A 25,480-nucleotide genomic window follows, 5' to 3' on the forward strand; every position below is an offset into this window, starting at 1 on the left:
CTGTTCCTGCCCCACCCAGGTCATCACAGGAAGTCTATATTAACCAGTGCACTGCAGGTCTGCTTTGCTGTTCAACAGTGTTTGTTCCTGTTTCCTGTTTGCCGTGTGCTTGATCTACGTTTCTGTGTACCGACTTTGGCTTGTCTCTGACTATTCCTGTTTGCCTGTTACCCTGACCTTTGGCCTGTCCCTTGGTTACCCTTGTCTGCCTGTTACCCCGACCTCGGCTTACCTTTCACCATTCCGTGTGTCCTGAGTGGCTGCTTCCCTTCTCTCCCTTCGGAGCGTGACCTGGGGGACCCCAGGGGCCGCGACCTGGGCCCAGCTGCAGCCAAGTCCATCCTCACCACTAGAGGCTCTGGTGAACACCTGCTGGGTCTTAGACTCCGTGCCCTATGGAATCTTGGGTTCACGTTCCGGTCCATCCGCAGCAGTCTGCTATCGGGTTCACTACCTTGCGCTGCGCCCCTGCCTACAACAGGGTGCAGTTGTCACCTGGCCACAGGTGACCTGACAATTGAACTGTAGTCTCCGTTGCTTTGACCAATCTTTCAGCAATGCCAGGGCCTAGGATCAGATGCTTCTAAATATATATATATATATATATATATATATATATATACAGGGCTTTTTTTCTCAGAGAATAGGTGCCGGAACTCTCCCTTTTCAAGTCACCCCTTGTCTCCGCCCCTACCCACCTCCGAGCTCCGTTTCTTGGTTCCACCCATTACCCACCTCCGAAGACCACCCCTTTTAGATAATACAGTAACATTTTTGGTACTAACTAATTTGTATTGAGCTTGTTAATGATAACAAGAAAAGCAGTAGAATAGATCCCCTGCAGCCAGCAACAATGGACCACTCACAACAAAACAACCCCCTCCCTAGCAGCAACAACAGATCTCCTTGCAGCCAGCATCAGCAGACCCTCTGGAAGAATAGATCCCCCCCAGCAGCAATGGACCACCTACAAGAAAATACCACCCCCTTCCTCAGCAACAATTGACCCCCGGAAGCAACAATAGACCTCTTCCTCAACAGTAGATCCCTCCCAGAAATGACTGACCCCCCAGCAACATAAGACCCACCCTTAGCAACAATTGATCCCCTGCCAGCAACAACAGATCTCCCCAGCAACAGACCCCCCTGCAATAATAGATTCCCTCCAGTGACAATAGATCCCCAGCAACCAGCATCAACAGACCCTGCAGCACACCTCCAGCACCCCTTGCCATTACATATATTCAGTCCTGGAGGTGCCAGAACTGCGTTCCCCCGCATTCCCGCTGAAAAAAAGACCTATATATATATATATATATATATATATATATATATATATATATATATATTATTATTTTTTTAGGTCACTAGTTTCAGGGGATTTATATGTCATTGCTGTTTGTTTACTTACGTGACTTGAAATCAAATGATAATTTTAGGGAAACAAAAATAATTGGAAGCATCTGACCCTAGGCTCTGATAAGTACACATAATTTTCAACAGAATGACTGCCATAATTAGTTAATGTACTATTTCATTCTATAAATATAATGTTGTTGAATAGATCTAAAAGTTAGTCTAAGTAGGAAGAAATGTGATTATAGTATGGCCAGAGGCACTTATAATATGATGTTTATACAGTCCTGCACAGATTTAAATAATCAATAAGCACTCTTGTTCTCGCCACCTAAAGAGACTCTTTATTGGTAAAGATAGAATTAGAAGTGCAATAACTGGGCATACAGATAGCCATTTTGTCTTTAACAAACATTTTCCTACAGTTCCCCCTTGCTGTTGGCCACACCAATGCACATACATAGAAGGGATGTTGTGAAACAAAGGGATTTCTAACAAGATTCACCCAAACATTTGTATTGTAGTTTCACTCCTTATCGTTGGACAGGTGTAAAACCTCTATAGACTCCATGTTCTTCTGTAGATCAGAAGGGGGTAGGTATGTACATACAGTCATCATAGTTCTAGTAGGTTTTATTATCAGTCTCTTACACAAGGAAATTTTCATAACGGCATAAAGTCCTTCATCATTAACCCTCTGTTTCCTCAGGGGATGGAGATGTCTTTAAACAGAGTTTCACTGTGCTCCTCTTTGTTGACTGGATTCAAAAGGAGTTTCCAGCCACAGCACATAGCTCTCTCTTTTTGCATCTAAAGTCATACCTAGACACACCTGTTCTGCAGTGCAGTGAGCCTAGGGCCTTCTAGTTCCTCGCTAATGGCCTTCAAAGTTTCATCTGCAATAGTGATACATTTCAATGGCTCATACCTGCTTATCTCCACCCACTTTGCATTAGCTTCAGCTTGTTTACCAAGTGTTAACCAGCTTGCAAAGAAGGCTTCTGCATCCAAAAAGAGTATAAATTCAGAAACATCCAAAGCAGCAAAGTAGTTGCTTCTTTAATTACTTCTGGACCGGAAGGATTTGCCCCCTTAAAGACCAGGTCATATTTTGTGACTCGGCACTGCATTATTTTAATGGACAATTGCGCGGTTGTGCGACGCTGTACCCAAATAAAATTGATGTCATTTTTTTCCCACAAACAGAGCTTTCTTTTGGTGGTATTTGATCACCTGTGTGATTTTTATTTTTTGCGCTATAAACAAAAAAATAGCGACAGTTCTGAAAAAAAAAAAACAATATTTTTCACATTCTTCTATATAACATTCCCCCCAAAAAAATGTAAAAATCAAAATTCTTTAACATTTTAGGCCAATTTGTTTTCTGTTACATATTTTTGGTAAAAAAAAAAATTGCAATAAGCGTATTTTGATTGCGCAAAAGTTATCGCATCTACTAACTATGGGAAAGATTTATATCATTTTTATTGTTTTTTTTTTACTAGTAATGGCGGCGATCTGCGTTTTTTTACGAGACTGTACCATTGCGGCAGACAGATTGGACCCCTGACTGACACTTTTGACACTTTTGGGGGGACCAGTGACATTACTACAATAATCAGTGCTAAAAATGCACTGTTACTGTAATAATGACACTGGCAGGAAAGGGGATAACACTGTGGGTAATCAAGGGGTTAAATGTGTACCTAGGGGCGTGTTTCTAACTGTGGGGGGGCGTGGCTTGTGAAATGACCATAGAGGCATGTGCTCCTATATAAAAGGATCACAGGAGCTCTGTGAACATTCCAGGGAGAAGAACGGTCACCTGTGTTTACAACAGCTGACCCCTCTTCTCTCTCAGCGGGGAACGATCGCAGGTGTCAGGCGGTAATCGGAGCCACCTGCCCCGTGCATCAGAGTCCCCACTGACGAGCGGGGGCAGGGGAGCGCCGCCGGTGGCGCGCGCTCGCTCGCCCCCTAGCTGCAGACGCGCAACCGACGTATACCTATGTCGGTTTGAGCAGGAGCGGCTGCCTGCCGCATTATAACTGTGGCGGGCGGTCGGCAATTGGTTAAACAATTTTTTACCAGGAAACCCAGTCTTTCTCAGGATGGATATTTTGGGCTGTAGAGCACACACAAAATCAGCATCTAGTGAAACTTGGAAATTAACACTATTACCACACTACCAACAAATATACATAAGCACACAGGTAGCCCCTGATAAAATTTCTCCGTCCATAATTACAAAACATTTACCATTTGATAGTAGTTGTATTCTTTCTTTAAAATGTCTTTCAAAACATATAGTATATTTAGTAGCTTTAAGTTTGATCCCTTTACTTTCTTAATTGTTCATTTAAGCCATAGTACTAGCATATTTATCCCAAATCTCTCTACAGTCCGTCTTTGTGATAATTATTACACGTGTTTTTAGTTTTCCATTCTGTACCATTATCCCATAACAAATAAACCCCACATGGCTATCTATAATAACAGTGGATGTAAACCCAGTGAAGTGAACAGCCTCAGGTGATACACAGAGATGTAACAAATCTCCCCTACATACGTTTTACTTTTACTATATCTGCTGTCTTCAGCTTTCTGCACTGTTTAGAAAGTGAACCATTGTGTTAGAATGTTTTCTTCCTGTTCTAGCAGTGGGTGTGGAGTCTTGGCATACACTGTGTGACAGCTGATTGGAGGAAAGGCACACCCACCCTTCCCACCTCTCCTCCACATAGGCAGAGGAAGGAAGAAACATGCAGAGCTGTGCTGTGAATAGACCAGGAACTTTTTCTTCTCTCTCCTCAAAGAAAATATCCTCCACACCATTACACTACCACCACCATCCTGAACCGTTGATACAAGGCAGGATGGATCCATGCTTTTATGTTGTTTCTGCCTAATTCTGACCCTACCATCTGAATGTTGTAGCTGAAATCGAGACTCAACAGACCAGGCAAAGTTTCTCCAATCTTCTATTGTACAATTTTGGAAGGTCTGACGAAAGAAAAGCGGATGCCCAGGACTGGCATTGCTCAGACTGAAGGTCCGGTATGCCGGACCTGCAGATCGCATGCGCTGCTGAGTTCAGCAGCTGCATGAAGGGTAAGGGTAAATGCATCTCCTAAATGGTACACGTTTAGGAGATATTCATTTTACCTACAGGTAAACTTTTTATAGGCTTACCTGTTGATAAAAATAACAAAGCGGGGTTTATAAGCGCTTTAAACCTGGTGACCTCCCTCCTGTATGTGCAACGCTCTTAATGACATTTAAAGGATGCTTTCAAGTAGACAAAAGATCACACACTTTAGGTATCAAGGAGCCAAAGATGATTGGAGACCCATCCGGTTTAAAATAGCCCTGTCTCTACCCCTTAGTTAATGTTGAGACCAGTGGCGGCTGGTGCATGATAATTTGGGGGGGGGGCAGCAAATCCACCACCGCTAGCGGGAAGGACGGACAGCCAGCCGGTAGCCAGGCAAATACACCACCCCCCCCCCTGGACGGACGGTCAGTAATCTTACCTCCCCTGGCCGTGCATCTCCTCCCTCTACCTGGCTAATGGCCAGTAAAATTGCTTCTCTTTTCAGCCAATCAGGAAAGGGGTCTCACGAACCGCTTCATGATCGGCTGGGAGGAGAATCAGTGTAATAATAGCAAATATTCATTCCCTATTGTCATACAACTGGGTGGGCTCAGGGCGCAATGCTCTGCGCCCCGATCCCACCCTTTTTTAAGCCTATTAACGCCTCTGGCTATAATCAGGTGCTTAAAAAAAAAAACCCTATTGGAATCCATGCGTTCCGGCGCCCTGCATTTAGATTAAGGGGCTGGATGCATGGATGGGGGGGGGGGGGCGGCGCCCCTGCGCCCCCAATGGACGGGCTGCCACTGGTTGTGACCCAAACGGTTGCATTTCTTTTTCTGATTGAGATCATGCAGTATCTCTCACAGCCTGAAAACACTCTGGGAAATTAATGATCTTTCCCCCTGAGAACTTATTTTCTAAGTTACCTTTGTCTGACACAACAGAAGTCTGGACTTATTTATTTTATGACCCTTTTCTGCCAAAGTTTTTAATAGATGTAATGGGGTTGAGTTACTAAAGGCAAAAATGTAAATGAGGTAAAGCTTCACTTTGTAAAAAGTACCCAATCACGACAATGGAAGAAAAAAAAAAATTTTGCTAAGCTCTGGAGCTACTGCTCTTGCAGAGTGTAACTGTATATTGCAAAGTGCGCAGTATTTGCCTATGCCCAATGTGTCTTCTTCGCTGTTTTGCAAAGAAAAATAGATAATACTGGAAAATCGACATATTGTATCAGCATTTCCTTCAGGGAACATTTGCTAAGTATATTTGTATTGCTTTATTATACATATTTAGACTTCACCATACCCCACGGAAAACAGGTTCATATGTACCCAACATCCTTGAATGTGAAGACAAATAGATTTTGCAAGTCAGGGTGTACAGGTATGACTAAACATGCTGCAGTAAGGTCAATGACTGAAAAACTTAGTTGCTTCTGGTGATTCTGTCCTGCAAACCAAGAAAATAAGATATCAAATATCTTTGTAATTTGGAATGTGGTTAGTCGTACAATAGAAACAAAATATCTATCAGTGCTAGGGTGTGGTCTAAATAAAATGTTCAAGGAAATAGTTTGACCGCACTCAAAAAGTAAATGAACTTGGAGTGTTTATTCCCATGAAACGAAGACAACAATGCATCACACAGACATGGACATGGTTGACGCGTTTCGCGACTCTATGGGTTGCTTACTCATAACCAATAATGTGGTCTAAATAAAACCTCATTAAGAGGTTGAAGTGGAGAGCTGTAGTGTAAAATCATTATAGAGTATATTCCCCACAACTGATCTGAGGAAACAGGGTATACTCCTAGTTTTGTCCCCTTGTATCATAACATATTGTCCTGCTCCTCCAGGTACTTCACAAACAAAATCTTGAAGAGCACATTCAATTGATGTTTAATTTACTGAGCAGGTCCCTACACAATAGATGGCTGAGAGTATGAGGGGCAACAACTACAGACTCTGTAAGAACAATATTCCCCATTGATTTGGACCAGGTGGGAAAAAGGAGTAAAGTCTATCTCCTCCAAAAATCTTCAGTGTTAATACCTTAACCTGATACGGGAACTACAGGTGCATCAATTTCTATGCAGGTGAAAGTGGCTACGATATCTATTAAAAAACACACTGATTGACCCTCATCAATAGTATTCTAGTAGGTTCCTGCCATGCACTGGATAGGAAGGCTATCACAGGAACTCCACCTGCTTCTCCGCAGCCCCATCACTTTTGGACTGGTTCAGTTAGTTTAGACTAGCCTGGAGTTCCTCCAGATATTGCTAGGAGTTTCTTGAGAAAATAGCAATTTCTAACTCTAAGATCAGCAATCATTGACACCAATAATCCTTTTAGCTATCTGTCGGGGGGACATTCTTTCCAATGACCAATAATGTGAGGAGGATCATCCCAATGACCACCAGTGTAACATGTTCCTTCTCTCTCTAAACTTGCTGATCACACTAAAGTACCATGAGCTTAAGATTTTAAATGATAAGGTTCGAGGTCGGAAAGTTATTTTTAAGGGTTCCTTTATGTTAAAAAGGGTTTAAAAATGCTGGTCTAGACTGTTGACCAGCATAGGAGGAGCATGCTTGAGAAAAGTGGCTTGAGGATTGGGTTCTCTGATTAAAATGCTTTCTAAAACGTCCAACAATTCCAACATTGCGAGTATGGGGGTCCTTTAAAGCATCATCCCCATAAAGTGATATGAAACTCACCTGCTCTATGCAGTGGTTTTTCACAGAGCAGCCCTGATCCTCCGGTTCTTGGGTCCCCCACTGGCGCTCCTGGCTCCTCCCTCCTGCCAAGTGCCCCTACAACAAACAGGATGTCTGTTCAGACACAGAGCCACGGCTTGTCCCCACCCCTCTATCTTCTCCTTAGCTCACTGGCTGTAATTGACAGCAGCAGGAGCCAATGAGGAGGGAGAGTCCCTGGAGAAACTAGACTCTCTTGCACATCACTGGATCACAATGGGGCTCAGGTAAGTATTGGGGGGGGGGGGGCTGCTGCACACGGAAAGTTTTTACCTTCAGGCATAAAACATAGGTAAAAAACCTTGAGGCTGGGTTCACATATATATATATGGGGTCGTTTCTGTGCAGAGTCTGGTGCGGTTTCCATTCAGCGGTTCAGGTGCAATTTACGTGCAAATTAGACACCTAAATTGCACCTGAAACAGGCTGAAAAATGCACAGGACCCTTTTATTTCACCCCACATATATGTGAGCTGGCTCTATTGAAAGCCGGTCTGGTGCACACATGTTATGTGAATCCGATGCGGCTCAAAAAGCATTGGATTTACATATATGGGAACAGAGCCTAAGCATTTGGAACCACTTTAAGGGACCTCCTTAGCCTCTACGTCAACTCCCCTATTGAGAACCCAAGCTGTTAAACATATTTTGGGGGGGCTGGTGTATTTGGGGGGTGGCAAAGGGCTGCTTTGTGAAAAATAGTCTATGCTTCTATGACAGGCACCAACCTTTGATTTTCCCTATTTTTCTGCCTGTTGTAGTGAACTGTGTGTGTTTGAATTTCAGGCCATGGTTTATTCTCTAATAACACAACCTGTTCTAATATCTAATAACAACAGCTGTTCTTGTCCTGGCCAGGCTCATTTTAAGGAGATGGGAGGGGTAGAGAAGCTGTGGTTATAGTGGAAAAACTGTCTCTGTCAAGGACTGGTTAACATGGAATTAAAGTGCTTGTAAATGATCACCTTGAAAAAAACAACCCATTCAGTTTAAAATAGAAATGAAAGGCAAAATATTTTTGTATAGCTATTAAAAATCACAATATAAATACCTTTTTTGCCATTTTTTTTTTTTATTAATGATCACATTCCCTCTGTTCTCAGCTGTGAAAAAAGCAGCACGCTGAGCTTCCCAGTGAATAGCTGTGCAGTGGAGGCGTGCTTGTTCATTGGAGGAGAGCGCACTGAGTTCCCAGCATAGCTAGAGAGCTGACCATGATGTGTTCTTATGCTTAGTGTGGTCAGTTTTTAACCACTTGTCGACCACCTAACGTACATGTACTGCAGCAGGTTGGCTCTATTGCGCAAAATCAAGTACCTGTACGACATTTAGTGTAATAGCCACTAGGGGGGGGGGGGGGGCATGCGCCACTGGAGGTTAAGTCATGCGCTGATTGGACAGTGAGGGAGCTAATCAGTGGGTCTGGTGGCCCCCGATGTCACGGGTCTCTTTCGTCATTTCACAAGCCCATCCCCCCACAGTTAGAATCACTCCCCTAGGCTCACACTTAACCCTTTGATCACCCCTAGGTTAACCCCGTCCCTGCCAGTGTCATTATTACAGTAACAGTGCATATTTTTAGCACTGATTACTGTAGTAATGTCACTGGTCCCCCCAAAAGTGTCAAAAATGTCAGTTAGGGGTCCGATCTGTCCGCTGCAATGTCGCATTCCCACTAAAAATCACTGATCGCCACTATTACTAGTATAAAAAAATAAATAAAAATGACATCAATGTTTCCCGTACTTAGTAGACGCGATAACTTTTGCGCAAACCAATCAAAATACGCTTATTGTGTTTTTTTTTTTTTAACAAAAAATATGTAGCAGAATACAAATTGGCCTAAAAGAATGAAAAATTTCGATTTTTGGGGGGAGGGGGGGGGGGGGGGGAATGTTATATAGCAGAATGTGAAAAATATAGTTTTTCTTTTTTTTATTCAGAATTGTCGCTTTTTGTTTATAGCGCAAAAAATAAAAATCGCACAAGTGATCAAATACCACCAAAAGAAAGCTCTATTTGTGGGGAAAAAAGGACATCAATTTTATTTAGGTACAGCGTCACACGACCGCACAATATTCCATTAAATTAATGCAGTGTCGAATCACAAAACATGGCCTGGTCATTATTGGGGCAAATCCTTCTGGTCCAGAACTGGTTAAAGTAATGCAGTGCCGTATCGCAAAAAATGGCCTAGTCGTTATGTGAGTAAAACCTTTCGGGGCTGAAGTGGGTAATAGGGAAGCAGAGGGACTGGCAGCAACACCAGGGATTTCACATAAAGAAAGCAATACAAAGAGAACAGGAGACTTTCTCATACAAGTACATGGTACAGTTGGCACATATCAGGAATATGACGTGTTGGGGTAACTAACGCTTTAAGGCCCGATGAATGAGGATTCTTTTTTTTTTTTTGCTTTCTGTTCCCACAGCAACTCTCTCCAGCTCCCTTCTACTCATATACTAAATCTACTTTACTGCACACAACTGGATAAGATTTATTTCATCATAAGATTATTTATTACGCAAAACTTGCAAAAGTGTACCCATGGTCTATGAATCATTTACATCCTATCCTGGTCTCCATTTCAAAGAAATCTTCTTCTGCCCTTTTCTAGGAGTTAATTACTTCAACTCTTCACCTAAGGCTCCGTTCACATGTAGGCGTTTTGGGGCGTTTTTGGGGCGTTTTTCTGCTCTAGGATCAGCTCTCAAAACGCCCAACAAGACAAATCCTATTCATTTCAATGGCCCCTGTTCACATCTGAGCGTTTTGACGCTGTATACAAAACGCCCAACGCTCAAAAAAGTACATGAGCTTCTTTTTGGGCAGATTACAGGCGTTTTCCATTGATCTCTATTCAATCTAAAAACGCCTGCACAAAAATCGCGGTAAAAATCGCGGTAAAATCGCGGTAAAAATCGCCGCAAAAATCGCGGTAAAATCGCGGTAAAAAACGCGCGAAAAACGCTACGCTCAGGTGTGAATGTAGCCTAACAGATGATTTATTTATTTATTTTTACTTTATCTTTATTTATTTTTAATAACACAGTTAGTGCCCATTCACACTACCGCGACTTGTTAGGCGACTGGTCAGCCTGACAAGTCGCGGTCCATTCAGTGCTATGGGAACCGTTCTAATAGGAGCGACTCAAGTCGCTCCGACTTAGAAAATAGTTCCTGTACTACTTCGAGGCGACATCGGAGCGACTTGCATTGACATTCATTATATGAAGTCCGTGCAAGACGCGCCGAAGTCGCGGTGCACGCGACTTCACAGGTCGCCCCCGAAGTCGTGCCGCGGTAGTGTGAACCGGCACTTAAAATTCCATTTCATATTATTATACAAACATCTCCCTCAAATCCCCTCTCCCCCACCCTCCTACCCTTACCCACTCCCCCAACCTACACTTTACCCCTTATTTTCTTCTCTTACTCTCTTCCATATTCTCCCCCCCCATATACTTCTAATCACCCCCTATCTCTGCATATTTTCCTTGAATTTTACCCATTTTTCCCAGGTGATATTAAACCTCTCTACTTGTTGCTCTTCGCAACTACTCAGATACTCCATTTCATATATATATTAAATTCTTTTGAACCATTCTTTTATCGTGGGGCTGCATAAAGTCCAACAAAAATTAATAATTCCAACGTGATTGTGCAGCTATATGTAATCTGGTGAAGATGTCTTTAAAGGTGTTCTGTGTATATCCAGCATTACTCCACATTGTTTTAGTTTTAATAGGATTTTATTAAAGGACTGTAATATATCTTTTGGCCACAAGATGGTGATAGTAGTATTCACAGCGTTTCACTTTTTCCATATTTTATGTTACAGCCTTATTCCGTAATGAATTAAACTCATTATTTTCCTCACAATTCTGCAAACAATACCCCATAATAACAACATGAAAAAAAGTTTGTTTGAAATCATTGCAAATCTAATAAAATGAAAAAAGAAAACAAATCCCATGTACATAAGTATTCACAGCCTTTGCCATGGCACTCAAAATTGAGCTCAGGTGCATCCTGTTTCCACTGATCATCCTTGAGTTGTTGCTACACGTTGTTTGGAGTCCACCTGTGGTAAATTCAGTTTATTGAACATGATTTGGGAAGGCACACATCATAGCACCAAAAGAAAGCTCTATTTGTGGGAAAAAAAGGACATCAATTTTATTTGGGTACAGTGTCGCACGACCGCGCAATTTTTAGTTTAAGTAACGCAGTGCCGAATCGGGGCTGAAGTGGTTACTCTAGACACACACTAGTAGAATTTGCTTTTACAATTTTTCATTTTAGGAATGTTTGATTGACTTTAATGGGTTCTAATCAACTCAATAAAAAATTTAAAGAAGCAGGATAGAAATGTTTTCTTGATTGAATGAATTTCTAAGGGCTGTTTCACACTATCCGTCCGTCGGACGGACTCAGTTTATCTCAGCGGGGGATTGATCCGCCGATCCCCTGCTGAGCAGGAGGATGACAGCTGTTCTCTGCGCTGTGTGCGGAGACACAGCTGTCAGTTCCCCATACATCTCTATGGGGGAAATCGGATGGGAACGGACCGTCTGTCCGATACCCCATAGGGATGCATGGGGGAACCGTTCAGATGCAATGTATATCTGTGGCGTGGAAAAGAGAGCAGAACTATACATTGCATCATGGGGTCTTTCTCTTCCAATTTGAGGTACTAAAAGCCAAGTTTGGCTCACTGGAGGACCCCGGAAGAAACCGACCATTTTTCCTCAAGCACAGGTCGTATACTTAGGGGCGACATCTAGTGGATGTACAATAGAATTGCAACCCCATTTTTTTATCTATTTCTTTCTCTCATTTATTTGGTACTTTTCACATAAGTGGCAATAAAAACTCCACGCACAGCACGGATAAATTTATGTTCACTGTTTTCATGTATTTTAATCACTGGTTTATTTATGAATTTTAACTTAATTTGCTGAAATTATTAACGGTCATCACAAAATAAATGCACATTGGGAACCCATTGTTTCATACTCATTGAGTATATGCAGCACAGCACTTGCACTTTACAGAGTTGCACCTTATGGGCTCAGGTTAATAATCAGCTAACTTGGTCACACCACAAACCACTAGTGCACTTTATTTTAAACCAACGTTTTTTATGACACATTTTTTTCCTTATTGGCACTTTATTTTAAGTTGGCACATATAACAAGCACTTATTCACTTTAAGGTAGCGCCGTTACAACCTCTTTTTATATATATTTCACACTTTAACCCCTTGTGGGTTTGGTTGTTGGCAGCTTACACCTTCACCACTGTCTAAGGTCTTTACTCCATAGCGCTGGTCACCCCTACCTTTCTACTAAAGAAATCTGATTCTAACTCATTACTCTCTTATCTAAAGTCCTTCTTATACATTATGAAGGTGACAAGTGAAGTTCCTCTTTAAGGGTCCTTTCACACGGGGCAGACCATGTTATGATCCGCTCCGGCACTTTTTTTTTTTACGGAAGTGGATGACACTTGTGTCATCCGGTCCGTATGTCCGTTTATTATCCCATCTGTTTTTGGATGATAAACGGAGTTAATGTATGTCAATGGGATTGCGGATGTCAGGGGATGATACCGCTGACATCCGTTTTTTCGTCCGTTCCGTTTTTTAGGGCCGGTTCACACTTGTGCGATGCGGGAAGGCTGCGAATTTGCAGCCTGTTCCCGCATCGCATCCGCACATCTGGCAGTTCACACTGCCATATGCGATACACAGGGGGTGTCAATTAAATGTTAACGACACCCCCAGTTTGATCGCATATCGCAGTGCGATCTGACAGTTCGCACAGGATCGGATCGCACAAGTGTGAACCACTGTGCGATCCTATCCTGATGCGGCTGAAAAAATGCCTCCTGTGCGTCTTTGGTGCGGGTGCAGTGCGAATTTCAGCCATACAAAGTGTATGGCTGAATTTGCATCCGCACAGGAGATCGGATGTAATGAAGGAGCAGTGCGCTCTGAATTACATGCGATCTCCGCAGCCGCACATATGTGAACCAGCACTTAAACAGAAGAAAAATAGGGTTCTCTTCCGTTCCAAAAAACTGATCGGAAAGGACGCAATTCGTATGTCAGCGGATGGTGATCCACTGACATCCGCAATCCCATTGACATGCATTATGTCCGATGCGATGAAAAACGGACATACGGTCCGCCAGTGTGAAAGAGCCCTAAGATATTGTTCTTGTTTTTTTTACCTACTTATGGAAAGACTCCTTGTATCCCTTTGTTGTATCAGTTTACTGATCCCAGCACCATTTTATTAATATTTTGATACTTTTTAGATACTAATCTGTTACAATGTATTTCATGTACAGGCTTATTATTATGTGTCTCTATGCAAATTCAGTAAGATGTCTCCATCTACTGGTCAAAGAATGTTATTACCCTTATAATAAAATTAAAGTGGGGTTCCACTAATTTTTCTGTTTATTAACCACTTCTGGATCGGAAGGATTTGCCCCCTTAATGACCAGGCCATTTTTTTGCGATTCTGCACTGCGTTACTTTAATGAACAATTGCGCGGTCGTGTGACGCTGTACCAAAAACCAAAAAAATAAAATTGATGCCCTTTTTTCCCACAAATACAGCTTTCTTTTGGTGGTATTTGATCACCTCTGCAATTTTTCATTTTTTGCACTATAAACAAAAAGTGCGACAATTCTGGAAAAAAAAAAATATTTTTCACATTCTGCTATATAACATTCCGAAAAAAAATAAAATAAATAAAAATGTAACATTTTAGGCCAGTTTGTTTTCTGCTACATATTTTAGGTAAAAAAAAAATCGCAATAAGTGTACTTTGATTGGTTTGCGCAAAAGTTATCGCATCTACTATCTACGGGAAAGATTTATGTCATTTTTATAGTTGTGGGTTTTTTTCTAGTAATGACGGCGATTTGCGATTTTTAGCGGGATGCGACATTGGGCGGACAGATTGGACCCCTGACTGACATTTTTGACACTTTTGGGGGGACTAGCGACATTACTACAGTAATCAGTGCTAAAAATATGCACTGTTACTGTAATAATTACATTGGCAGGGAAGGGGTTAACACATTGGGTGATCAAGGGGTTAAATGTAAGCCTAGTGTTTCTAACTGTATGGGGGTTGGGCTTTTGAAATGATTACAGAGACCTGTGTTCCTATATAGAAGGATCACAGGCGCTCTGTGATCATTTCAGAGAGAAGAACGGTCAGCTGTGTTTACAACAGCCGACCGTCCTTCTCTCTCAGCGGGGAACGATTGCGGGTGGCTGGCGGCTTGGATTGCCGTGCATCGGAGTCCCCGCGCTGCAGGCACGCGACCGACGCAGACCTGCTTTGGTTCGCACAGGAGGGACTGCCTGCTGCAGTAAAACTGCAGTGGGCGCTCGTTAACTGGTTAAAAGTCAGCAGTTACAAAAAGTGTAGCTGCTGACTTTTAATAAACACACGCTCACCTGTCCCACGATCCAGCGATGCGGCCGGCCGAAGCCTCGCTCCTCTCCCTCTCCTCTTGGCTGTGCCAGCATCTCTACTGTGGGCACCCGGCTGTGACAGCTTGCGGCTTCACAGCTGAGTGCGCACTGCGCATGCATGAGTTGCGCTGTGCGTTTTGAATGGCCGGGAAATCTTCTGGGACTTGTGACGTGTCCCAGAAGATTGCAGGGAGGGAGGGGGGGAGGAGAACTTCCGCTCGAGCCGCCTAGGTAGCTGAGTGGGAGCGGGTACCGGTCAAATCTAGATACCCGCCCCCCCTCCCCCCAAAACAATGACATGCCAAATGTGGCATGTTAGGGGATCAGCAGTATTTAAAGCAGAAGTTCCACTTTTGGGTGGAACTTCGCTTTAAGCTCTTTTTATTGATATACAGTATTTTAGCGTTATTATATTTCTTTACTTGAATTTTATTGAAAAAAGAATATAGGCACTTACGTAAGGTTACACAAGAGCAGAAGCAAATTTTAAAGGAGTTTCTCTCTGCAAGTATGATGCATTACTCAATGATGCAACGTAATTATATTTCTTTGTGGATCAATCATGTTTGCCAGGTGTACTGTGTCTTTAATTTGGTCTTACTGTGTAATATCCTGCGTGTTACCACTATTCCTGCCTTAGTACTGCTATTTAAAGCTGTTCTTTATGTGCGAAAAAAAAGGCCTGAGAAATTTGTTGTGGCCCCCGAAATACATTTCCATAGTAATATGGACTCTAAAGGAGTATGCAATCTCCTGGCAAGCAGGCAGCAGGGACCGGCACAGTCACATGCTTGTACGTCGGTCCTTTCTTACGGGTTTGGGGCGTGCATGCACACGCCCCCTGCCTGCCCCGTGCTGTCATTGCACACAGCATGAGTTTTGTAGCAGATTTCAGCCAACGGTTTTGGCTGAATCAACAAATCAGTCCAATGTGTCCAATCACATACAGAGTTCTGTGTTTACAAACAAACAGAACTTTGTGTACAAATGCAATCTGGCTGTTTCTTCTCCCTGAAAGGCAGAGAGAAAAAACAGCCAGATAGTAAAAGCAGCACACATTATACATTGTTGGGCACACAGTTAACCCCGCGATTGCCTTTAAATGTTAACCCCTTCCCAGCCAGTGCCATTAGTACAGTATTATCACTGATCACTGTATTAGTGTCACTAGCAATGTCAGTTGGTGACCCTCCCAGATAATGCCTGTTGGTGGCAGATTGCCTGCCACCCTATCAGAGTCCCACTATCAGTCACTGATCACCGCCATTACAGTATAGCGTCTATAGCTGCATAAATTCCAGTATATATACCATAGTTTGTAGATGTTATAACTTTCAGGCAAACTAAATAATATACACTTATTGGAATTTTTGTTTATACCAAAGACATGTAGCAGAATACCTTTTGGCATACATTTCATAAAGAAGTATGATTTTTTAATGGATATGTTTTTTTAAAAAAATTAGACAATATAGGGTTTGTTTTTTTTTTTTTGTTTTTAAATATTTGGTCTTTTGTCATTTCTATAGCAAAAAAAAGCCAGTGGTGATCAAATACCATCAAAAGAAAGCTCTATTTGTGGGAAAAATGATCAAACATTTAATTTGCATATACAGTGGGTACGGAAAGTATTCAGACCCCCTTACATTTTTCACTCTTTGTTATATTGCAGCCATTTGTTAAAATCATTTAAGTTCATTCTTCTTCCTCATGAATGTACACATAGCACCCCATACTGACAGAAAAACACAGAATTGTTGACATTGTTGCAGATTTATTAAAAAAGAAAAACTGAAATATCACATGGTCCTAAGTATTCAGACCCTTTGCTCAGTATTTAGTAGAAGCCCCCTTTTGATCTAATACAGCCAGGAGTCTTTTTGGGAAAGATGCAACAAGTCTTTCACACCTGGATTTGGGGATCCTCTGCCATTCCTCCTTGCAGATCCTCTCCAGTTCTGTCAGGTTGGATGGTAAACGTTGGTGGACAGCCATTTTTAGGTCTCTCCAGAGATGCTCAATTGGGTTTAAGTCAGGGCTCTGGCTGGGCCATTCAAGAACAGTCACGGAGTTGTTGTGAAGCCACTCCTTCGTTATTTTAGCTGTGTGCTTAGGGTCATTGTCTTGTTGGAAGGTAAACCTTCGGCCCAGTCTGAGGTCCAGAGCACTCTGAAGAAGGTTTTTGTCCAGGATATCCCTGTACTTGGCCGCATTCATCTTTCCCTCGATTGCAGCCAGTCGTCCTGTCCCTGCAGCTGAAAAACACCCCCACAGCATGATGCTGCCACCACCATGCTTCACTGTTGGGACTGTATTGGACAGCTGTTGAGCAGTGCCTGGTTTTCTCCACACATACCGCTTAGAATTAAGGCCAAAAAGTTCTATTTTGGTCTCATCAGACCAGAGAATCTTATTTCTCACCATCTTGGAGTCCTTCAGGTGTTTTTTAGCAAACTCCATGCGGGCTTTCATGTATCTTACACTGAGGAGAGGCTTCCGTCGGGCCGCTCTGCCATAAAGCCCCGACTGGTGGAGGGCTGCAGTGATGGTTGACTTTCTACAACTTTCTCCCATCTCCTGACTGCATCTCTGGAGCTCAGCCACAGTGATCTTTGGGTTCTTCTTTACCTCTCTCACCAAGGCTCTTCTCCCCCGATAGCTCAGTTTGGCCGGACGGCCAGCTCTAGGAAAGGTTCTGGTCATCCCAAACGTCTTCCATTTGAGGATTATGGAGGCCACTGTGCTCTTAGGAACCTTAAGTGCAGCAGAAATCTTTTTGTAACCTTGGCCAGATCTGTGCCTTGCCACAATTCTGTCTCTGAGCTCTTCAGGCAGTTCCTTTGACCTCATGATTCTCATTTGCTCTGACATGCATTGTGATCTGGAAGGTCTTATATAGACAGGTGTGTGGCTTTCCTAATCAAGTCCAATCAGTATTATCAAACACAGCTGGACTCAAATGAAGGTGTAGAACCATCTCAAGGATGATCAGAAGAAATGGAAAGCACCTGAGTTAAATATATGAGTGTCACAGCAAAGGGTCTGAATACTTAGGACCATGTGATATTTCAGTTTTTCTTTTTTAATAAATCTGCAACAATGTCAACAATTCTGTGTTTTTCTGTCAGTATGGGGTGCTATGTGTACATTCATGAGGAAGAAGAATGAACTTAAATGATTTTAGCAAATGGCTGCAATATAACAAAGAGTGAAAAATTTAAGGGGGTCTGAATACTTTCCGTACCCACTGTAGTGTTGCATGATCGCACCATTGCCAGTAAGGCCCCTTTCACACATGGGAGTCCGTCGGCGGACTTCGTTTTTCTCAGTGGGGGATAGATCCGCCGATCCCCCGCTGAGCAGGCGGATGGCAGCTCTGTCTCCGTGCTGTGTGCGGAGACAGAGATGTCAGGTCCCCGTTGTTCTCTATGGGGGAATCGGATGGGAACGGACCGTCTATCCGTTCTCATCCGATCCCATCCTATCCCATCCGATCTGCTGGACAGATGGAAAATAGGGTTTCCATCCGTCCAGATTTGATGGATCAGATGTCAGCGGACATGTCTCCGCTGACATCTGATGCCCCATAGAGATACATAAGGCATCTGTTCAGATCCGCCAAAAAAACGGACAGGCGGATCTGAACGGTCCACCTGTGTGAAAGGGGCCTTAAGGTAGCGCAGTGCTGAATAGAAAAAAATGCCCTGTTTATAAAGGAGGTAAAAGCTTCTGGAGGCCAAGAGATTAAAAGAATTTGTGAAATGTTGAGAAAGAAAAAAAAAAACTTCAAGGGTCCATTCAGATGTTTACCCTGCGTTGTGTTGCATTACTGAATGCATGGTGATATATGTTATCCTGCACATTTATGGGCATTGCATAAAGGCAGCCCTTCGATTAAAATGGATCGATAACACATCACCATGCAGCACAAATCAGAAATGCAACATTTCAGAGTGCCCAGTGTGGACAGTTTGGCCTCAGTGCCACTGCCTATCTGATGCCTGATTGATCAGCAGCTAGTTCCGCCTCTCAGTGCCCTGAGCCAGCAACTCCCACCCCCTCTGCTGCTTGGCACTCCAGTGAGACGAATGCAGCACAAATCAGAAATGCAGTATTTTTTCTGGGTCAACTCTTCAGAGTGCCCGGTGTGGACAGTTTGGCCTCAGTGCCACTGCCTATCAGATGACTGATTGATCGGCAGCTAGTTCTGCCTCTCAGCACCCTGAGATAGCAACTCCCACCCCCTCTTTTGCTTGGCACTCCAGTGAGACGGTCAGCGCTCTCTGCTCAGAGCATACCCGAGAACTGAGCGATCAGAGGTCACGTGATCGCTCAGTTCTCAGGTTTAGAGCCGACGGGGGACCTCTGCAGTTTTACACTGATGCTGCAGCCATACACTGTAGGTGACTATGTATGTTCTTAGACTGTATCTGAAAATGTGCTCTTCAAACAAGCGTTAGTGAAGTTCCAATAACTTTTGTTTTTCCTCTCCTTAGTTTTGAAGAATTTCTTTAGCCAAGAGAAGAAACAAGTATGCTTTAGCGACCACGAAGGCAAAGAATGCATTGCACCTTTATTACAGACTGTACAAGAGATTCCACAACCCATCCCAACCAAAATTACTGGCACAATCCCCAAATGGATCCACGGTAGCCTGCTGCGAAATGGGCCGGGCAAATTTGAGTTTGGAGACTACAAGTGAGATCAGTAATGTTCTACATCTGTTTATATAGCATGGCTTAGGATTTATAATGTCATAGGAATGGGTTATGTTATTATTGCATATACTCTATATAGGGGTTATGCTTCAAATCAGCGCACATCTAGCCCACTGTGACCTAAAACTTAAAGGCTAACTAAGTTCACCTTTTTAAAAAAAATAATAAATGCACATCTTTTTGCAGATAAAAAAAAAACGTGCAAGCATTTATTTTATTAGGAGCCTATAAAGCATTGCACCCACTATCAGCAGCTCATGGGTGCAGTGTCAGGCTCCTGCAGACTGTCAGTGTATCTGTCTGGCCATACCTCATACGGGTAGGCAGTCCTGAATGGCAGGAAGATCAATGAACTACTAGAGCGCTCAACAGTGCCCTTGTAGTTCATAGAGGGCCACAAGCCAAAAAATGATAAAAATCTAATTTGAATACAGCGTTTTATGATGCCGCAATTGTCAGCGCTGAAAGCTGAAAATTGGCCTGGGCAGGAAGAGAGTGAAAGTGCCCAGTATTAAAATGGTTAAAGCTGAACTCCAGGCAGATACAACATACACAAATCAATACAGTTCTATATTCATAAAATAAAATGTATTTTTAAATGCAGCTATTGTTTGTACCTGAACCTTTCTTGATATCAGCCTGATAGGTTAAACCTTTTATTGTTTAAACCTTATTAAGCCTTTCAAAAAAATCATATCTGGACCAATCCTTGTGGCTTGGCTCTTCATTCTTTCTTTCCATACAAGTTATTTCTCCCAGGAACTCTGTTGGGGCTTCATCAGGCATAGTGGGCTGCCACACTGTTGTAGAAATACCAGCAAGCTTTGAGTCCAGCACTACACCAACCCAATTCCAGCTCTCAGGACTGCCTGGATGGAATTAAAAATCCATTAAAATATAAAACAGTTTACATAATTCATGGTTATATCATAATTCTATTATACAGGCATACCCCACTTTTAAGTACACAATGGGACCAGAGCATGTATGTAAATCGAAAATGTACCTAAAGTGAAGCAATACCTTTTTTCATTTCTCAATGCATGTAAATACACTAGCTCCATAGGAAATCTTGGTCAGCTTGACATGGCATTGCTCCCAAACCATGTGACAAGGACACCAAGCTTGGGGAGCATGTTAAGGGGATCAAGGACTATGACATAGTAGATTACCTAGGCAAGCTGGCCAGCCACAAACAGGATTTGTTGTAGTCCTGGGTCCCCTCTTGGTGCTCCCTAAGTTTGGTATCCCTGTCACTTATGGTTTGGGAGCAGTGCCATGTCAAGCTGACCAAGATTTCCTATAGACGCCAATGTTAAAAACCGGGAGTAGTGTCATGCCAAGCTGAACAAGTGTCCTTACTCGCGAGTGTACTTAAAGTGAGTGTACTTAAAGCGGGGTATGCCTGTATCATAATTCATGTATTAGGCCCTTTTCACACGGGCGATCCTACCGGGTCCGGCTGTCCCATTTTTAGCCAGACCCAATCGGACTCTCCATTCATCTCTATGCAGCACTGAATGTAAGCGGGCTTGTGTCTGTCCGGCTGCCTCTGGGTCCAATATGATCCAGCAAAAATAAAACGAAAGTGGATCCGTTCCCCTCTGGCTGGGGGGATTGGATCAGAGGGCAGCCAGGTGTATTATATCCGGCTGCATATAAAACAGAGCCAGCTGTGTCCGTGTCCACTCTGCAGAAGTGGAGCAGACACAGACCTGTCATCCACCCCCTCCATTCAGGTCAGCAGGGGGTCATTCAGGTCAGCAGGGTGTCAGACAGACTCCATGCTGAGCAAAGACAAATATGGCCCGTGTGAAAGGGGCCTAAGATTCCTTTTCACAGTCTGCATTATACATTTAATCTATTTTAAATATTTTTGTTTTAATAATTGACATTTATTCTCCCTGCATTATTTTAATGGTGTGAATCAAGCCAGTATTATTAGATGTGTGTTATAATTATGCACTTTATAAATTAACAAAATTAAAGAACAATTTTATGCAGTTATTTAAATGTGGGAGGGTTGAATTAGTGTGCAGATCTGGAAGCACTAATACATAAAATGTTGTCTAAATACAAAAAAACAGTCAGCGCAGGCAGGTGATAAATGCAAATAACAATATATATAAAGAAATGAAATGCCAGCTGTACACTGCTGCAGAGAGCCACACACAGCTTCCTTCTGTAATTTCCCCTCCTCCTGACCGCACTGATTTCCTGTGCTGTTGGGGCCCCCCTGTGTGCCTTGGCCCCCTACAGGAGGACTGGTGGTCCCCCCTATCAGCAACCCTGACATTGAACAATGTATTGTGATGGAGGAAAGGTCTCCCTGGTGTTAGAATACAATGACACAGCGGGAATGATTCCTTCATCCACCTCAAATGTGGTTGAATGAAAAAACTGACAATGGGCAAACATGTTCTGCAAGTTAGTATATTGTCATACCAAGGACAGCATTTCCAGAGGTAAAGCCAATATCAAAGACACAAATAAATGCAGCTGAGAGAGGGAAGGCCAGGACTAGGATCTAATAGCATGTGCTGAATGCAAAAGTGTTGGCAGTGAACATGCTGATAGGAGGAGAGAGCAGAGGGAGGAACACAACAGTCTGCTGTGGTCATTCACACTGTCTAGTCAGAATGCTCAATGTGGAAAGACACCCCTATATTTTTTTACTGCAAATGGGAGATCCATGTGACTATCCAGGGGTCTCCAAACTATGGCCCTCCAGTCATTCAGGATACAGTGGCGGCTGGTGAAGTTTTAAGATGGTGGGGCGCAAGACCCCGCCCTTCCATTTAGACCCCTCCCATTTCTAAGAAGACCACCCCCTATAGACTCCACCCATTTTGTCCCCTGTATTTTGCTTGCGTGAACAAATTATCCCAATATATCACATATTAAGGGGTCCATCAGTACTAGTATATCCCATAATAGGGAACAGGGGCCCTATTATGGGATATACTGTGAGAGACACCCTATTATGGGATACACTGACTGAGAGTGGCACAAACCCCACAGTACAGACCCCACCAGCACAAACCCCTCAAGCACAAACCCCCGAGCACAAACCCCAGAGTACAGACCCCCTAGCACAAACCCCACAGTACAGACCCCCTAGCACAAATCCCACAGAACAGACCCCCTAGCACAAACCCCACAGTACAGGCCCCCTAGCACAAACCCCACAGTACAGGCCCCCTTTCAATAAAGTGACCAGCGTACATGCCCCCTTCAATGTAGTGACCAGCATACATGCCCTCTTCAATGTATTGACCAACATACATGCCCCCTTCAATGTAGTGACCAGTATACATGCCCCTTCAATGTAGTGACCAGCATACATGCCCCCTTCAATGCAGTGACCAGTATACATGCCCCCTTCAATGCACAGTGACCAGCATACATGCCCCCTTCAATGCACAGCGACCAGTATACATGCCCCCTTCAATGCACAGTGACCAGTATACATGCCCCCTTCAATACACAGTGACCAGTATACATGCCCCCTTCAATGCAGTGACCAGTATATATGACCCCTTCAATGCACAGTGACCAGTATATATGCCCCCTTCAATGCACAGTGACCAGTATATATGCCCCCTTCAATGCACAGTGACCAGTATATATGCCCCCTTCAATGCACAGTGACCAGTATATATGCCCCCTTCAATGCACAGTGACCAGTATATATGCCCCCTTCAATGCACAGTGACCAGTATATATGCCCCCTTCAATGCACAGTGACCAGTATACCTGCCCCCTTCAATGCACAGTGACCAGTATATATGCCCCCTTCAATGCAGCAGAGACCAGTATACATGCCCCCTTCAATGCACAGTGACCAGTATATATGCCCCCTTCAATGCACAGTGACCAGTATATATGCCCCCTTCAATGTACAGTGACCAGTATATATGCACCCTTCAATGCACAGTGACCAGTATACATGCCCCCTTCAATGCACAGTGACCAGTATATATGACCCCTTCAATGCACAGTGACCAGTATATATGACCCCTTCAATGCACAGTGACCAGTATATATGACCCCTTCAATGCACAGTGACCAGTATATATGACCCCTTCAATGCACTGTGACCAGTATATATGCCCCCTTCAATGCAAAGTGACCAGTATATATGACCCCTTCAATGCACAGTGACCAGTATATATGCCCCCTTCAATGCACAGTGAACAGTATATATGCCCCCTTCAATGCACAGTGACCAGTATATATGCCCCCTTCAATGCACAGTGACCAGTATATATGCTCCCTTCAATGCAGCAGAGACCAGTATACATGCCCCCTTCAATGCACAGTGACCAGTATATATGCCCCCTTCAATGCAGCAGAGACCAGTATACATGCCCCCTTCAATGCACAGTGGCCAGTATATATGCCCCCTTCAATGCAGCAGAGACCAGTGTGCGTGCGTGCGTGCCCCCCCCCCCCCCCGAGACTTCACTTACCTCTGGTGCTGTCTTCTTCCTCCGAGTCCTCGTCCTCCATGCGCGCCGCCCGTCACCATCCCGAGTCTCCCGACTCCCTGGCGTGCTGCCCGGGAGTCGACTTCTTCCTCCATGCGCTTCCGCCAGACCGGACGTTTTCTTCGGTTCTTCCTCCGCCGCCCGCTGCTCTCTTCTCTGACGTCGGGACGGTGCGTGACTAACGCACGCACAGCCCCCCCACGCGATGTCACCCGGGATGTCCTCTATGATTGGTCCAGGCTGTAGACTGGACCAATCACAGCCAGGATATCAGGAAAGTGGGGGTGTCCTAGCGCAATGACTTGCGCCCAGGTTACGCCCCCAGAAGGCAGCCAATCGGCGCCTCTTCTGGGTCGTAAACCCCCCCCCCCCCCCATAGCCACCACATAGGCCGGGGAACACAATTTTTTTTATTTGTTCTTTTTGTACTTTTTTTTTTCTTTTTTTCTTTTCTTTTTTTTAGGGGGTAGGGGGGGCGGCGCACTGGCGCCCCCTATGCACGGGCCGCCACTGTTCAGCAACTACAATTCCCATCATGCCTAGTCATGTCTGTGATTGTCAGAGTTTTACAATGCCTCATTGGACATGTAGTTCCGCAACAGCTGGAGGGCCGTAGTTTGGAGAGCCCTGGTCACTACGCTGTGTGAGGTTGCTGTGTAAATCTCAGGCCTGGATGGGCAGGAATATAAATCCTCTGGCAGGTATAACAGATTCCTTATTTATATTTCATCTGTGTGTTTAGCTGCTTGCCTGGAGCTCAGCTTTAAAGCTGGTCATGCAAACAAAGAATGTGCCACTCCTTGGGCTTAGAAATGGATCTGGTTTATTTTTTATATTTTAATTTTTTATTATAGGAATAATTGCTATGCACATCACCTGGAAAATAATCACACAGGTGCTGCTCTACACAGTCCCCAAGAGGATGCAGTTTAGCATTCAATCCCAAGAGCAGGGCACTCTATATTTAAAAATATTTTTCAACATCATTAGTAAAAGTATTATTTTTTAAAATCATGAATTGGCTGTGAGCCTCTTGGTTGTTCGGTACTATCCGCACAATGCCATACACCCCGTCGTCTTCCTGCCTCACTTCACAGATAGCCTCCTCCAAGGACAGTAAAGAATTATAAAGCTTGTTTGTTATTAGCACATGGGATGCTACACTTAATAAGGAATTTCTTTTTTTTTTTTTTTAGTCAACAGCTACAAATACTGTAGTTGCCTGTGGTCCATTACTGTCTCCCTACAGCCGGTTCTTCTTACTGCTGCAGGTCCGTCCCCTATGCCACCACCTTTGATAGGGGGCCATTTGTGGTTTCTTGAGGAACCACAAATGTGGGTTGGCACACCATTTCGTGAATAGTCCTGCCCCATATCCATACATATATGTCCCAGAAGCCTCAATGAGGGGAGGGGGCGAAGCAAGGGATGTAATCCTTGTATCATTGGATTGTGGAAGTGAGAACAAGTGCCCATAAAAATCAGTATTCCCTGCCCCCTCCCAAAAAAAAAAAAAACAACTATAACTCAGTTATAGGTCGGAGAGAGGGAGC

At 43.7% G+C, this 25,480-nt stretch overlaps 1 protein-coding gene across 1 annotated transcript in view; it reads left to right on the forward strand.

The window, feature by feature from the left end:
• The window catches only part of BCO2 (beta-carotene oxygenase 2), a 303,719-nt gene that overhangs the window by 23,712 nt on the left and 254,527 nt on the right, over positions 1 to 25,480 (forward strand). Inside the window, exon 2 of the mRNA XM_082274647.1 lies at positions 19,216 to 19,417. Coding sequence (XP_082130773.1) covers positions 19,216 to 19,417 — 202 coding nt within the window. The remainder of the gene's footprint in view (positions 1 to 19,215; positions 19,418 to 25,480) is intronic.

The sequence above is a fragment of the Pelophylax lessonae genome (assembly GCF_965119305.1).
Source record: "Pelophylax lessonae genome assembly, chromosome: 12".
NCBI lineage: Eukaryota > Metazoa > Chordata > Amphibia > Anura > Ranidae > Pelophylax > Pelophylax lessonae.